This window comes from Seriola dumerili, unplaced genomic scaffold (assembly GCF_002260705.1).
Source record: "Seriola dumerili isolate Sdu_G_001 unplaced genomic scaffold, Sdu_1.0 BDQW01000104.1, whole genome shotgun sequence".
Lineage (NCBI taxonomy): Eukaryota > Metazoa > Chordata > Actinopteri > Carangiformes > Carangidae > Seriola > Seriola dumerili.
In genome coordinates, this window is record NW_019174359.1 from 395,390 (window position 1) to 408,061 (window position 12,672).

General features: G+C 40.6%; 1 protein-coding gene across 4 annotated transcripts; it reads left to right on the forward strand.

Annotated features, from left to right (window-relative positions):
- LOC111222574 lies at positions 1 to 10,791 on the forward strand. 4 transcript variants are annotated; one of them, XM_022746359.1, is made up of 3 exons: positions 1 to 101; positions 8,226 to 8,289; positions 8,446 to 10,791. In XM_022746359.1, exon 3 carries the CDS (start codon positions 8,463 to 8,465, stop codon positions 9,636 to 9,638), a length of 1,176 nt encoding a protein of 391 aa, XP_022602080.1. In that variant the 5' UTR covers positions 1 to 101; positions 8,226 to 8,289; positions 8,446 to 8,462; the 3' UTR covers positions 9,639 to 10,791. The 4 variants fall into 4 exon arrangements, with proteins under 4 accessions (XP_022602080.1, XP_022602076.1, XP_022602078.1 ...); XM_022746358.1 differs by lacking the exon at positions 1 to 101 and adding an exon at positions 2,929 to 3,907; XM_022746355.1 differs by lacking the exons at positions 8,226 to 8,289; positions 8,446 to 10,791 and adding an exon at positions 1,678 to 3,532 and having other exon boundaries at positions 12 to 101.
- The last annotated feature ends 1,881 nt before the right edge of the window (positions 10,792 to 12,672 follow it).

The window sequence follows — 12,672 nt, forward strand, 5'->3', positions numbered from 1 at the left end:
AGAGTGTCTCTATATATACATCCCAAAGAGGCTGGTGCTCACAGGCACAGCTGGACTACTGGATAACTGGACTATAGCCCACTGGATATTTAACTAGAAAGGTGAGTTCTTCTTTTGCTTTAATTCTTAATTCATCATCCTCACCATCTACCTCACCCCTTTATTGCCATTTTTAGTTTTCTATAAAATGGAGAAAGAAAGAAAGAAAAAAAACTGAGTATATAGTTCTGTCTGTTCACAATTATTGAAGCTGAACTTTATTAGAAGCTTTGAGGAACTATTTCTTCCATTTCCTTCAAAGTTTCACGTCCCTGCGGTTGAAAAATGGCCTGAATTCAAGTGAAATGCCAGAGGTGGAGATGAGCCCTTTGGGGGATGTGGTCTTGTAGAAGTCTTATGTATGTGGTCTCTATTAAAGCTCTGTAGCTCTGTAGCAAAGCATATCACACTGAAAGGGGAGTCCAGTGTTTGATCAAGTGCTGTGAGAGACTCGCCTTTATTTCCTCTCTCAAACAAATTTCACTTTTAATGTAACAAGAAGAGAAACTTTTTTTTCTTGGTTTTACAAGGGAAGACATTTCCAAGCACAAATCAAGAGAATTACTCAGTAAGTATTTTTCTTTCAATGTTATTTTTTTTTCCTTTATTAGAATGGAATTTCAGTCGATTATGTAATTACAAATTCAAATTTTAAATGGTGCACTTTTTTTGTTATTTTCATCAGCTGGTTCACATAGAAACGTGGAGAAATGATCTACATAAAAACACTGATGGCATGTGACTGAATGAAGTAAATCTAATTAGTGCAGTGATAGGAAAGGCTGTAAAATGACACCACTGATCTCATCACTGCAGCAATCACTGGTGAACCTATGTTCTGTGGTTAAACACTTAAACCTGTATTTGTCTTTTTTTTCATACCAAACCCTCAGGAAACAGGAAATGTGTGTATTTTTTTGCTTTCAATTGTGTTGAGGCTGTAATGAGTGTGATTGCATTATTGAACAAGTGCAGTGGTGGGGGTTTTCTTCAGCCCTGGGTGTGCCTTTTTCTGAGCTGGATATGGGCTCCAGGGAGCGAAACATGAGTTAAGTCATCTCTCTGGAGTATTTTACATTGAAAATCATACTATCATTTCCAAAGTAAAGCCCCCTTTTCCCATGTTGTGAACATCTGTGTCTGCTTTGGGTCTTGGCTATTGTTAGAGACGTAAAAAAAAAGGACATCCCAAAGGGCCAGTACTGCAACGTTGCACAATACGTCACGTCATAATTCATGAGCACACATAACCATGTTTGATATTTGTTCAGTATTGCCATCCGTCTGTGCCTCATGTATTCTCATGAGTTTTTTATTTTTTTTTATTTTAGAAATGTGTGAATGCCACCAAGACTTAAAAAACGAGTCCCTGTCATTAACTGAGGCTGAGGGTGTGGCATGAAACTGGATGCCTACATGTGCGGACATGACCTGATGTTTGCTTTATTGTAGGATTGTTGTTTGTTGGAAAATGTCCTGTGAGGAAAAAAAAAATGACATCACGTCACTTGATTACACTTGCATTGCCAAATCTAACTAAAAAAAGAACAAAAAAGGAGAACCATATCTTTTTCTGAAATGCCATAAAATCACACTGTAATGAGCTTTACAAGGGTGTCATGTTTCTTCTTCTTTCAGGCACCAGCAAAGTCTCTGGCTGTGGAAAACATATTAGCTTAGTTAGTGTGAAACACATAATACAAAGATGAACAGTGTGGCAGATTGGCTCGTGCAGAACAGGGACAAGATTGAGAAAGGTGTGGAGATCATGGGGCAAGCCTCCGAGGTGCTCGCTGCCACCGTGGGCCAGCTTCACCCCATTCTGGAGGCCGTGTTCATGGCTTCATCCGAGCTGCTCAGCAACCCGGAGGGCAAAGAGGCTCGCTACCTGACTCAACAGTTCGAACTTGTCAACCAGAAACTTGAGGGAATCCAAGACGAGATCGATAAAATCGCCCTGGAGCTGCAGAGGACGTCCATGAACAAGCAGAACTTCGATCGAGAGGCGCAGATGCTCAGCCAGTATGAAAAGTTCCAGGACTTTGTCAACGCCAAGCCAAAGTTCAGGGAGAAGAAGATGGAGAAGTTCCTCAGCCATTACGAGAACACAGACAGCGACTTGAACCTGGACGCCCTCTACAACGCCGTCACTGGGGAGAACACCTCAGGAGACCCTATGCTGGAAACAGTAGTCGCCACAGAGCAGAGAAGCAGACGGGCAGTTGAGGATTTCTGTGCCCGGCTGAAGAAGCTTTTTGTGGTGGGCATTATCGCCGTCATGGGCCACGCTGCCCTCAAGGAAGGAGCAGTTGGCGAGGAGATGGTGAAGAAGTGGCAGGGACGGATGGAGGATGTGGAGAAACGAATGAAAGCAGCCGTAGACGACTGTACAGAGAACTTTGCAGAGCAGGCCAAGATGGACATGGAGCACAAGCTTCAGGAGAACCCCGGAGCTGTTGATCGAGACTTTACCAAATCCCTTCTGGATTCACTTGTTAAAAAATACGACTGGGTCAACTGGTCCATCAGGGCCTTCGGCGACAGGGAGCGCATTTTCTTTTTCAACTGGCTGGCAGGAAAGAAGTACCACGGAAGTGGGGGAGCCAACTGGTTTGACATTTTGACCAAGAACAAGATCAAAGTGGTAGTCTCTTTCTGTGTCAACCCGAAACCCATTAACAAGAGTCAGATCCAGGAGCAGATCGAGAGACAGAAGCTGAAGGGAAACATGATGGAGGTGGCTCTGTCTTTGAACAAGAGCTTCCCCAACTGCCTGGTCCACGCTGTCAGCCCTTACAAGGAGGTGGTGGAGACCAACAACTTCCATGAGGATTGTTACTACTATGGAAAACACAAGAGAGCCTACCTGTGTATCCACCCTGAATAGGCTCACAGACAAACACAAACTGCAGCTGCATATAAAAGAAGCTACAGATAAATTCATGAATGTCTTTAGCAGAGACCTGGAAATATAGAGAATGATTCATAAAGATTGTCTGTGTTGATGCATAATCTGCTCTGTCTGCGTTCTGGTATGTGATTTGTTGTCTTGTAATAATCTTTATTCTTATACATACCTATACATATATATATATATATATATCTTTTCTCTGTTTGATGATACAGTAGCTTCAGGGTGTTGTAGACATTTCAGAGCCATACATCTCCGTGCCAGCTTCGACTTAGTGTGAAACATATGATGATTCTCTTCCCATTGGATATTACTGGGGTTGGGCGATATGACCATTTGCCATATGTTTTAGGTACCCTCCTCCTTTTCCTTTAATCCCTGTAATATCTCTGGGTGTATCAGATCATCCATCAGTCATAGAGAAAAATGTGTATTTAAAAAAAAAATCCAATATCCAATAGTTTTGCTGCTTTTGGTGCAATAAAGAGCTGCGGGGAAAACTTAAAAAATCTTTAGTCCACAATCTTTATGGAGACACTTATGTATATTTTACTTTGATTTGTAATAAACAAAAAATACGAATGTTTTCTTGTCATGGTTGGTCATCATTACTGCACGTTTTGAGATAAAAAATAATATATTACTGCTGTTGCAAATCATGACAAAGCATGAAGCATAAAGTTCTGCTGACTGTATTTCAACTTAAATTAATATAGTCATCTTCTGCAGCATAATAACGCTTTAATAGCCTGTCATTGTTTATCAAATGGGTGGAGGTTGCTCTGTAATAATATCGCCACACCAACAACCTCTTATGCCCACAACTTCTTCTTCTTTTTTTTTTGTTGTACTTCTGTCTGGCTGGGTGTGGCTCTGCCCTGTAACACGAGAACCACATGACCAATAGGAAGACAAACAGTCTTGAAGTTAGTGTATTTCTTCCGCAAACTCTTTAAGGTGAGTCCGTTTCTGATCAAAACGTCTCATAGTGGGCAGAAACATTGAGGTTAAGCGCGTGGCAGTGACAGGAGACTTTTAATAGGAAAAGATCGATTCAGCGCCATCCACTTCATTCCAGTCTGTCGTTACGTAATCGGGTGTTTTACCAGCCTGACGCATCGTGTTGCTGTTAATAATGTCAGAGATGTCACATATTTTACCCACGCAGCTTCATTTCATAAAGTAAAGTGGGTGATTAGATGAATGTGCAGAAACGTAATAGCAGTTTAAAGCGCAAAAGTTTCTACTTCTCATGGGCGTTGGTGGCCGCTGCACTTCTTCCAGGAAGTGTCAAACTTTTTAAAGGCGTGATCCACTTGAGTTGCGTTGTAACAACAACACAAAAAAACTAATCTGCGGTGTTAACCTGCGATGTTTGTTTGGCTCTCTGTCCTTCGGCTGTAAAATGATACAATTAGAGCCCCGGTACACGGACTGATCAATACGTTTTCCATTAAAAGGCCGCATTAACAGAGCGTTTAGTTTTTCTCTCTCAGTGGCCAGACTGAGTGGTCAGCTGCCAGAGGGAGGCCTCGGTCATCTGTGTGTTCAGAGGAAGCTCTGGCGCGTGAACTTTGTGCAGTAGATGGCTGTATGAAGGTTTACCTGTGTGTTTTACCTCAGCTTATTTTGGTAATAATCACAAAGGCTGTAAAATGAGGTTGTCTATATAAAATTGCCAGAATGGAAAGTGTTTCCAGCATGTTTGAAATCAGTACATTTCATAAACCGGTATATAACCAATGGTGGAAGAAGCATTCAGATCATTTTCTTAAGTAAAAGCACCAAAAGCGCAGTGTTAAAATACTACAAAACAAGGTAAAGTCCTAACGTACAAAGCAAGCATCAGCAAAATGAAGCTATTTAAAGTATAAAAAGCAAAAGTACTGCTGAAATATGCCCTAGCTCTGACTGATATATTATTATACAGTATAATCCATTATTGTTAATTGATGCATCACTGTGCAGCAGTTTACTGCAGCTGGTTGAGGTGGAGCCACTTTAACTACTCATCATAGCTAAAGAAAAAAGTTTTTTTTGTGTTCTTCAATTTGTATTTTCTTGTTAGTTTTATTTTTTCACTTTTTTGAGTTTTCTATAATCTTTACCTTTCTTTGATGAAATGGGCTACTCGATAATCTCCTTGAGAAATGATTTAAATGAAGAGAGAAGTTTAGAGGAGAAATCTGTTTTTTGTGTGACTGCTAACAGCTAGAAGATGTTTCAGATCAAGGAGCTCAACAAGACATTGCTTGATTGTAAAGGGTCACAAGCCAAATGGTTGTGAATCACTATTTTAATCTTTATCATGGATTAACATACATTTTTTAATGTAAAATCTCCATCTGTAATGTGCCACCTAACTAAAGCTGTTGAAAGTTGCATAAAATGAGAATACTCCTGTAAAGTGCCTCAAAATACAGTTCTTTGGTAAATGTATGTAGTTACTTTCCGCCCGCTGTGTATTACTGAATATAGTGGAATTTTGAGTGAAAAGCCGACCTGCTGTGCTGATATTCATACCTCTGTTACGTGAGCTTCAGCAACTGTTTGCCTCTAAAAATGTGATTTCTTTAAGCACTTTTATGTTTGAACCGACTGTGTAAAGGCGCTTTACATGCACTCAGACTGCAGTTACACAACCCCTGGGACAGTGAGAGAGAGAAATGGAGTGAGAAGATCAGTGGAAAACAGGAATCACAGTTTTAGCTCGGTCAAATCAAATAAGAGCCAGTAACTGTAAATGCTCCAACATCCTGCTGGAATTTCCTGTAGGCCTACTTTATTGTTTTTGTTCTCAAATATTACTGGGGAATTATGCAAATATTACACATTTTATATCACAATTATGGCAGTTTTAGACCTTTGTGGTTGATATTCAAAGAATGCTCATTTAAAGGAATAGTTCAACATTATGGGCAGCATGCTTTCTCTGCTTTTTTGCTGAGAGTCACTAAATATGATGCTACAGCCAGTGGCTGATTAGCTTAGTTTAGCATAAAGACTGGAAACAGGGGGAAACTGTTAGCTTGGCAAAGATAAAAGCGTCCACCTACCAGCACCTCTAAAGCTCACTGTTTAACATGTTAGATCTTGTTTGTTTAATCAGGACAAAACTGGAAAATATGTCCCCAGTCAAGCAATGATTGTTTTTACTCTTTGGTTTTTGCACAGATTAAAAAAACTAGATAAAATATGTTAAATACTGAGCTTTAGAAGGATTGTCGGCAGGTTTTGTTACCTTTGGACAAAGCTAGGCTAACTGCTAAGCTAACTGGCCACTGGCTGTAGTGTGTATTCACTGCACAGGCATAAGAGTGATATGTATGTAAGTGTAGAAAGTGTAGAAGCACATTTCCCAAAATGTCAAACTATTCCTTTAATTTTGAGACATAATACAGTATACATGTTTGGTCTGGTCTGTATATCCATGTTGGAATTTAATCACAGTCTAGAGATTCATCGTGTCTGTGGACGCCTGCAGAGGTGTGCAATGCATCAGACTCAGAAATGGGTGCTATATATTCTCACTGCAATCTTCCGTAGTCTGGCTAGATACTGTAAACCCCCCCTGCAGGGACAGAGCAGACCTCAGCAGAGACAGACGAACAAGCTGACAGATTATTTTCCATTGTCTTGTTGCCGTGGTAACTTGCTGAGTTCTACTGGAAAACGCACCCTTGCCCAGCAAGTTTAACCTCTTTCACTTAATCACTTCCCACGCCTGCTGCCTCAATATTGACTAGGCTGGCTGAGGGAGAGAGATCACTGCTGCTTCTCCTCCAGACCCAGTTTAAAAAGTGAACATGAAGGCCAGAAACTCTAATTAAAACATGTGACGACAGGTTCGTTACCAAGGGAAACGTTAAACTATGAGTGTGGGACTGAGTTTGTGAAGTCAGTGAATATTTGCACCTTCACTTTGGATCAAAATGTGATTTCCACCCAAAATTACACATTTCCAGTTTTGCATCAGGACATGTCTGAACATGCCCATGAAATCATCTGCTCCTACTCTCAGCTATTTCTCTGTTCCTGGCCTTTGGGAGGAGTTGTTTGTATTAGATTAAGATTTTCCAAGTCCAAGTGGACTTCTTGTTTTTAAGGTTAAGAAGTGCAAGACAGGAAGTCATTTCCCAGCATCATTAAATACATGCTTTAACTTTTTGTGTGCAGTGTAACTACACTTTACAGAAATAATTGACTTTCCATGTGAAAATGAAACAGATGCATTTACAGACAATAATGTTTTATATTAACAATCCCAACTCAAGGTCTTCACTTTCAATCTGTCTTCATCAGCAGATGGCGTTTGCTCACTTGTCATGGAAATGGATTTGTTAATTTGACATGTTGTGCTCAGTAGCTGTTATGACTTCACCCACAGCACTTTAAGGACATCTCATTTGTGTAAAGGAATAGTTAGACATGCATTTCCTGTCTGAGAGTTAGCTGAAAAGGGCAATACCACTGTTATGTCTGTCTGTTATATATGAAGCTCCAGCCTGCAGCTTGTTAGCTTAGCTTAGCTTAAAGGCTGGAAACAGGGAGAAAGAGCTACGCTGACTCTGTCCCGAGATAAACCAGAGAAGCTCACTTTATCTTATTTGTTTAAAGAACCAGACAGTCTGGGAAGTGTGTCCTGGAAACGGCCAAGCACTCAACTCGCTGTAAAATCACAAGCAAGATATATTGTGTTTTAGTGAATGTTAGAGGGGCTGGTAGGCAGATTTTGCTACCATTGGATAGAGCCAGGCTATCTGTTTTTCCATGTTTTCAGTATGCTAAGCTAACTGGCTGCTGGCTGTAGCTTGATATTCATATTTAAGGGATAGATATGAGAGTGGTATTGGGCATAAAAGTTTTCCTATTGACCTTGAGAATAGCACAGACTACATAATATGATATATAATATAATATAATCTTTAGCTGTATATTATTTCCCTGTATAATGAGCTAGGTGTGGTTTGGAGCCTCCTCCATGTTGTCTTGATATTCTAGCAAGTTATAGTGTACTATGAGAAATGGTGCATCGTTTGTTTGAGACAATAGCTACTAAATCCAAAATGTCAGTGTACCTTGATATTCATATTTAAAGGGAGGTTTATTAGTTATTTGAACTGTGTATTTCACATAGGTAACATACAAACATGCCAACCCACACTGGTCTGTCGTCACTGCTGAATTCCATTTGCATTGTTGACTCATTGCTTTCTGGGTGTGACCCGCAGCCAGCACTGAAGCTCACTTGGCTGTTTCTCTCTTTCCTTATCAGTTTTTGCTGCGTGGTAAGAGGAGCAAGAGAGCAGGCCACAGTCCAACAACACTGCAGCAGAAGTGTGAGTAAATCTACGAAACACTGCATTTGGTTTCTGTCGCTGAAGTGAAACTGAAGTGCCTCATTTTTGTTCTGTTTTTTAGCTCAAATTGTGATGAAGATCACAGCAGGATGAATGTTGACTGTTTCTAAACATGTCAATTATTTTTCTTATTAGAATCAGTCTCAGCAAACATGGAAAACCAGCTGCAGAAGCTCGTGGCAGAGAAGAAGGATATGGTGGAGACTGTGATGGAAGTGTTTGAACAGGGAGCTGAGGTAGTGGCCAGTATCGCTGGTGACCTCTTCCCTGTTTTCTCCATCGCTGCTCCCATTGTTAAACTGGCTCTGGACAACGTGGAGAGCAAAGAGGCCGAATTCATGAAGGAGCAGTTTCAGAAGGTACGAGAGCGTCTGGAGGTGATGTCAGAGGAGATTCAGCGGATCAACGATGAGATAAAGAAGAGTGGAGCGGATGCTGCGTATTTCTCAGTGGAGGAGAACATCACTAACCAGTTCAGGAAGTACATGGACATCCTTAACGCCAAACCCAAGTTCAGGGAAGTCAAGAAGAAGCTTTTCCTGGAGCATTTTGCCAAGACAGGTGGTGACAAAAACCTTAACACCCTCTACAACGCTGTGACGGGAGACATTTTCTCCGGGGAATCTGTGCTGGAGATCACACTGAACTACGAGGAGAAAAGTCGCCGGCCGATGGAGGACTTCTGCGCCAGGCTGAAGAAGCTTTTCTGCATCGGACTCATCGCACTGTTGGGCCACGCCGCCCTCAAGGGATACGACGAGGAGGACACGCTTCTGAAAGACTGGGGTGAGAAGATGAAGGGTGTCCAGGAAAAAATGAACGTTGTGATTGAAGACTGCATCGTCAGCTTCCCCAAGCAGGCCGAGCTGGATTCCCGTCGACTGGTGAGAGACCAGTCAAACCTAACCAGCCAGCAGTTAGCTGATGCTATTATAGAGAAACTAAAGAAGAAGTATGACTGGGTGGGCTGGTCCGTGCGTATATTCAGGTCCCCGTCAGGCCTGTTCGCCAACAAGAAGGATTACCACTGCTCAACGGGGAAGAGTCGCTTCCAGGTCCCTTCATCGGATGAGAAACTTAACGTCTGGGTGTCCTACAGCTCCTCGGCTGAGCCCGTGGATAGGAGTCAAATCCAGCAGCTGATCCAGAGTCAGAAGAAGGTCACGGTGGTGGGTGTAGCAGAGTTCCTGTTTGAGAAGCTGCCCGGCGCCTGCGTGGTCCACACGGTCAAAACCAGCAAAGACCTGGCCTGCTCCTGGAGCTTCACCGACGAGCTCCACTACTGGGACGAGCACAAAAACATCTTTGTCTGTGTTCACTCCGCTTGAAAGTTTTAGATGTTCAAAAAAAACCTCTCAAAAGTCACTCAAGTCTCTATTTGGATACTTCATGTTTGCACAGATAATCTCAAGAGTCTATTGCTGCCTGCTGCTTGACCATAGCGGTAAAATATTACCCAGTATATGCCTTAATTACATCTCTGTCTTTTATAAGCAAATTATAAATCTCATCTCTTTTTCTAAGAACGTTTACTGTTAGTTTCTTACATGAGGTTCAACCCCCAGAAACATAAACTAGAGTATTGACCTTTCTGATCTCACGCAGCTGTGCTTTGCTTGTTTCACAACACAGACACCTCTTGGTTTAGCCTGTCTCATATTCTAGTGTCTCTTTTTGTTATGAAAGTGGTGGATTTTGAAATTAAACAACATCTAAGTGGACAGTTTCTGAGGAACTCTGTCATAAGCTCTAGGGCTGTATTTTTTGTTACAGGATGTGCTGGGAAATTTGTTGATTTATCCAGCTGTCATACAGAGATTATGTTTTGCTGGTAGTGATAAGCAGTGACCTCACCCTGTTGAAGACGTATAAACCTAAACCAGAGAGAAAATGGCTCCAGACGTTCACAGAGACTGTAACAGAGGCCTTCAAGCTTTCTTTTTGATTCCACGTTTTGTACTGACAAAAATAATAAAACCTTGTTACTGGCTGCTGTACAGCACGAACAAAGCTCAAGAAAAGCAGAGGAGACAAGGCCTCGAACAACATTTGCTGTTCTGGACTGGCACCCATGAAACTTTATTTACACACGCTGCCATGAACATGCCGCAGCGAAGTGAGGGCAACACTTTGTTTGCATGCAGATGCCTTGCATATCTCTTCTTGTGTCACATCTTTACTTATGTCTTGGTCCAGCACAAACTGGAAACTTCATTTACCTTATACTTTTATAGAGGATTTACTTTTATAAAGGAAGAAAAACTTAGTTGGATTTGGGGAAATAGTACATTTTGGGAGTTTGAGGTATTTTAAGAGAATCTAAATTTGTATAATCTGACCATGACACTATGTTGTGAGAACAAAAATATGCCAGGGAGACACTGCAGAAATATTCTTTACACCTGATACACACTGACTTGTTCTGATTGTTTTGCATGTTTTGTTGTTGTTGTTGTTGTTGTTGTTGTTGTTGTTGTTGTTGTTGTTGTTGTTATGCACCTCTGTAATTTGTATTTCTCTTTTGTTTGTGTTATCTTTATAAGTTTAGTACATTTATTTGATCATTTTATTACTATGTGACCAAAACTTGCCCCATATTTACTTGATAGATAATGTCTGTGTTACACCTCTGATTTGTATTATTTCCATACAGTGTGTTTGTGTTGTCGGCGTCTTACAATCAAAACCCCGTTGCTGCACCAAAGCAATGATTGTAATAAATCTTCCAAATAAACTCAGTGATAAATGATCTGTTTGTATGGTTTTTTTGTGAATGACTTAGTTGCATTTTGTGCTGCAAATCTGATTTTTCTTTTTCTTTTCTTTTTTTGATAATTGTTCATGGCTTTGTGGTGAGTATAATGTCTCACCTGTACTACCTCTACTATAGTAAAACGAGAGCTGACCTGTGTGAGAGGTAAAATCCATACAGGTTGCAGTGACCGACTAAGTGAAAAACCTGACATGATCCCCAACACTGTCATTTAAAAACTGCTTAACTGCATCATTATTTGTGTATTTATTAGATTCATTGAAGAACAAGCACAACAGATATGGCTTCTAATATCTACAGTTACAATCTAAAAACATTAATTGTTTGGTATGCATACATTGTACCGTCTGCTTTTAGTGGTAACACTTTGCTTCAAGTCCCCCCATTTAGCATTTATAAGCACTATTTGAATATTTCTCAGACATATTTAATAAAATGTCTGAGTACTGTTGTTGACAAATTCATTAATAAACACTTAAATCTGCTTACATCTACGTTGTTGTGCATTATAAACCAAGTAAACCACCAACAATGTGTAAACTGCATTAAAATACTGAATAATGAGACCTGAAGTAAAGTTTTGATGTTTTCTCTTTTTCTCTAATACTTTTTATTGGCTCTTAAAGGAAAAACCCAAATCTGGTCTTTCTCCTCCATACAAAAGGTCAGATGTCAGCATGTCAGAATCTTAAAACAAGGTCAGTGCTCACAGTCACAGAGACTTAAATCTGGGCCTTCTGGCTGTAGAATGTCTCTTTACCTGTTAACCCCCATGCTGCTCAGTAAAACCAGTATTGTAACCTATATTCTGTAACTTGCTACGGGATAGTTTCACTACAACAATTAAGATCAAATGTCAGATGAACAACCGAAGCTCGATCAACTTCTGCTCGTCTGAGGTGTCACTGAGGGACGGCTTTGACACCCAACTGTTCTGTGGAGAAATCTTACAGCTTAGGAAAAAAAGAGAAAAAGGATATTATGGTAAGCTAGTTTGGAAACACCCATAGTGCTCTGTAATTATGTGGTTGTGGCTTTTCTATCTTCGGCACATGAAGTTTTGTGTCCCTGCAGCACATTACGCTGCCGGGTCAAGTGCTTTGACCGAAATGAACAAGTGCAAAGAAAAACAAGTGGGTCAAACATTGTCGTCCAGATGTTCTGTGTTTTGTTTTGTATTGTATTTTTTGAGGCTGGACATAAACAGAAGGAAATTGTCAGTACAAAGAAATCAGTAAAAACTCTGAATGTCACTGTATGATACCAGGTTTATATCAAAGTCTGTGTTGAAAGTTGCAATGTATTGATTTCAATTTTTAGACTTAAATCAAAATCACCCACTACCTGTATTTTGTATCTGTATTATCTAATGTTAACTCGTCAGGATGATGATCTCTCCTGTTCAGTGGAAACAAATGGTCAAACTATGCAAATGCTATGCTAAAGAGATGTTAGGAGAGTGGGGTAGGTGGTTGCGGGTGGTGGTCTGAAGACTAGTAACACGTTAGTAAAGAAAAAAAAGAGCAGGCTTCTCATGTATGCTCTTTTCTTGTGAAATACTGGGTAGTTTCACTTCTCCAGTCCTCAAG

Bases quoted from the DNA above. Each gene is read 5' to 3' on its own strand.
- LOC111222574 (XM_022746355.1), top strand. From the start codon at position 1,745: ATGAACAGTGTGGCAGATTGGCTCGTGCAGAACAGGGACAAGATTGAG.